This window comes from Lagopus leucura, unplaced genomic scaffold (genome assembly GCF_019238085.1).
Source record: "Lagopus leucura isolate 7727_CA_CO unplaced genomic scaffold, USGS_WTPT01 47083-0_obj-0_obj, whole genome shotgun sequence".
In the NCBI taxonomy this organism is placed as follows: Eukaryota; Metazoa; Chordata; class Aves; order Galliformes; family Phasianidae; genus Lagopus; species Lagopus leucura.
This window is the reverse complement of record NW_024963878.1, coordinates 4,058-7,856: the sequence shown is the minus strand read 5'-3', so window position 1 is coordinate 7,856 and position 3,799 is coordinate 4,058. Positions and strand designations below refer to the sequence as shown.

The following is a 3,799-nucleotide window of genomic DNA, read 5'->3' as shown; positions in this document are numbered from 1 at the left end:
CATCCATCCATCCATCCATCCATCCATCCATCCATCCATCCATCCATTCCTTCATCCCTCCATCCCTCCCTCCTTCCATCCCTCCATCCCTCCCTCCATCCATCCCTCCCTCTTCCATCTGTTCCTCCATCCATCCATCCATCCAACCATGCATCAATCCATCCATCCCATCCATTCATCCCTCCATCCCTCTATCCTTCCATTCAACTATTCCTCCCTCCCTCTATCCTTTTATCCCTCCCTTCCTCTCTCCCTCCCTCCCTCTCTCCCTCCCTCCCTCCCTCCCTCTCTCCCTCCCTCCCTCCCTCCTTCCCTCCCTCCCTCCCTCCCTCCCTCTATCCTTTTATCCATCCATCCATCCATCCATCCATCCATCCATCCATCCATCCATCCATCCCTCCCTCCCTCCCTTCCTCTTCCATCTGTTCCTCCATCCATCCATTCATCCATCCAACCATGTATCAATCCATCTATCTGTCCCTCCGCCCCCCACCCCCCCATAGCTCCATCCGCCCCTCTCTGACGGAGTACAGAGGTGCCCAGGGTACGCAGAGCCCACCCTCCATCCCACTCCTCTCCCACCTTCCTCACAGTTGGCCCCACTGTGCCCAGGGCAGCACTTCCACTCCAGCGCCGTCAGCGTCCTGTAGGCCACTCGATACGCAGGCCGGATGACGGTGCGATAGCTGCTGGCACAGATTGGGCACCGATGTCACCCCCGTGCCACCACCCCATGGCTGCAGCTCCTGGTGCCCACTGGGGTCTCACCTGCCCCCTCCGCAGCCCGGCGGCCAGCGGCAGCCCTGGAAGACACGCTGCAGGGAGGTGCCATTCTGCACCAGGCACGTCACCGTCCTCGTCACCGTGTAGGAGCACCAATTACTGTAAGAGAAGCCACCGGTGCCACCGCGGGGGTCCCACTCTGCATCCCCAGAACACCCTGTGTTACACCGGGACCCGGTGGGAGACTTGTCCTTTGATGTCCCCAGGGTGGTACCCGTCCTCACCCCTCCTCGTGGAGATGCCACCCCAGCTTTTAGATGGATGTCCCCCAGCATGGTGTCCCCACATGGGCTCCACCATGGCCGCTGCCCACCACCGGCCCTGTTGTCCCCATGCAGGCTGTGTCTGGGGGTATGAATGCCATCCATGCCACCGGGGGAAATTGGTTCCCAAGTGCCCCATAGGGGAGATCTGGGACCTCCTATAGGACCTATAGGAACGAACCAAGTCCTGCAGTGACCCCTAGTTGCCCCATAGGACAGAACCAAACCCCCCAAGTGCCCCGTAGTGGAATCCTGGGACTCACCAATGCCTGACAAGTGACCCATGGGGAGGAGATAGGACCTCCAAGTGCCCTCTAGATGCCCCAAAGGAGAAAGCTGGGACCCCAAAGTGTCCCCAAATGTCCCATAGGACAGAACTGAGCTCCACAAGTGCCCAATAGCAGAGAGCCGAAGCCTCCCTGCTGACCAATAGGGCAGACCCAAGCCCCCGTGGAGATGTGTGCCATCCTCCTCGCCTGCGCAGCCACGATTTGGGTGGAAAGAGGAGCTTTTTGTGCCTGCGGGGAAGGAGGTGGCTGCGGCTGGTGGCAGGGAGGGGAACAATTGTGTGGGATGTGCTGGGGGGACGCAGCGGGGCGGCACAGGGCTTTGTGGCTGGGCAGCATCCCAGCTGCACACTGAGCTCTCTGACAAAACCACTGCATGGTGACACCTCCGGGGTGACAAACACCACCAGGCGGAGTGATGGGGATGGCTGGGGGGGCCCGACTGCCCCCAGCACTGCGCCTCCCAAGGGTGTCTCCCGCTCCCAGTGCTGGCATGGGTTGGGGATGATGCCAACCCCGGAGGTGCCATAGGGATGAGGATGCGCCCCAGCCCGTTCTGGCTGGCAGGGAAGTTGGGGCTGGTGCCAGCAATAAGGGAACCCCCCCCCAGCTCAGGGCAAGAGCCAGCAGTGAGGCGTGTGGGTGCTCGCACGGCCTCGGCTCACCCAGCCCACCCGCTGCGGGGCCATTCGTGCACTGAGCGTGCCCGGGCTCTGCTCTGGGCCTGGTACCTTCCCCCAGCTTCGTGCCCCTCTCTGGGTGTGTGGGACCCATGGGTGGGTCTCGGGTCAGGCAACGGGGTCTGCCTGAGCTAGGCCAGGAGGGGAAGGGGAAATGAGGCAGCTTCTGCCCGTCACTGTGCCGAGCTGAGCGGAACCGGGAGGTCCCGGCAATCCGGTGCTGGAGACACCGCCAGCGCCAAAGATTTCCTGTAAACAACCCCCAGCAGGACAGGGACCGTAGGGACAGACAGGGACTGCAGCCCCCAGCAGCCAGGCACTGGGTTCCATTGTCCCCGCTGCTTCCTGGGCACAGGCAGAGCCATGGGGATGGGGCCAGGCAGCCCCCAGCCACGAGGACCCCCAGTGAGCCCAGTAACCCCCAGCTGTTCCAGAATGCTACGGCACCTTTGCACCCAGGTGGCTGCTCACCCCAGCAGCGATGCCAGCCTCGCTGAGCCCTGCCAGCCCTGGAGACCCTCCGGCACCCCACAGCCTTTCCATTCCCGGCAAACCCAGAGCCCCATTCTGAACCAAGCAGCCCCTCCCCGGCGTCCCCAGTGTTCCTGCATCCCCCCACTGTTGGCACCCCCCGGTGTCCAGCATCTGGTCCCATGCAATGCCCATTCCCCCTGACACCCAGAGCCCCCTGGTGCTACATCCCCGTGTCTGGCACTCAGACCCCCATAGCACTCCTCCTCCCCACTCTCCTCCGGTGCTGGCACCCCCAATGCCTGATCCCCAATCCCCATTGCTGCCGGTACCACCAGCACCCAGTGCTCGCTGCCCTCCTGTGCCGGTACCCCAGTGCCCGGCACCAAGACTCCCCCAGCACACAGTGCTCCCCATCCGCGCTCCCCACAGCACCCCATTCCCTGTAACCCTTCGCCCCAAGCCCGGCGTCCCCATCTCCCCATCGGCCCCCGTGCTTGCTGCCCTGCCGGTGCCCCCCTCCCCCCGGCGCCGGTACCTGCGGGGCTGCACGCTCCAGGAGCCGGCAGCGGGCGGCAGCAGCAGGCAGCAGCACAACCCCATCGCCAGAGGCAGGGGCGGGCAGCGGTGCCCCCCCCGGGAGAGGCCCTCCATGCTTCGTTCCGCTCCGCTCGGCTCCGCTCGGCTCGACGGGGCACCGGGGGCCGCGCTCCGTGCGCGGGGAGGAGCGAAGGGGAAGGGATGGAGGATGGAGGGGGAGGAGGAAGGGACCCCCCCACCCCTCCCCAACACGCACACACACCCCGCTGCCTTCCGCCTCGGAAGCGGAGGGGGAGCGATGTGGGGGGCGGCTCCTGGGGGGTCGGGGGGCAGAATGGGAATGGGAGTGGGGGGATATGGCTGGGGGGGACGTAGATAAAGGGGCCATGGATATGAGAGCGTGGGTATGGGGCACATGGTTATGGGGGCACATACTGGGGACATGGATATGGGGAATATGGATGGGGACATGGGTATGGGAGCATGGATATGGGGGATAGAGATGGGGGAATGTGGATGTGGGGGACATGGATATGGAGACAAGGATGGGGACGTGGATGTGGGGACATGGACTGGGGACATATGGATGAGGGAACATGGATATGGGAGCATGGGTATGAGGGACATGGATGAGGGGATATGGAGGGGGACATGGATAAGGGGGACGTGGATATAGGAGCATGGATCTGGGGTGCATCAATATGGGGGACATGGATATGGAAGGACAAGGATATGGGGATACAGAGGCATGGGTGGGGGGGACATGGATATGGGG

The 3,799-nt window shown here is 63.5% G+C and overlaps 1 protein-coding gene across 1 annotated transcript; it reads right to left on the bottom strand.

The window, feature by feature from the left end:
• Nucleotides 1-582: 582 nt before the first annotated feature.
• Nucleotides 583-3,149, bottom strand: LOC122191402 (EMI domain-containing protein 1-like; the record flags this gene model as incomplete). Its single annotated transcript, XM_042891662.1, has 3 exons — nt 3,023-3,149; nt 769-882; nt 583-686 (listed from the first exon to the last, which is right to left on the bottom strand). Coding segments are annotated over exons 1-3 (334 nt in total), but the record flags the coding sequence as incomplete, so codon positions are not given.
• Between the last annotated feature and the right edge of the window lie 650 nt (nt 3,150-3,799).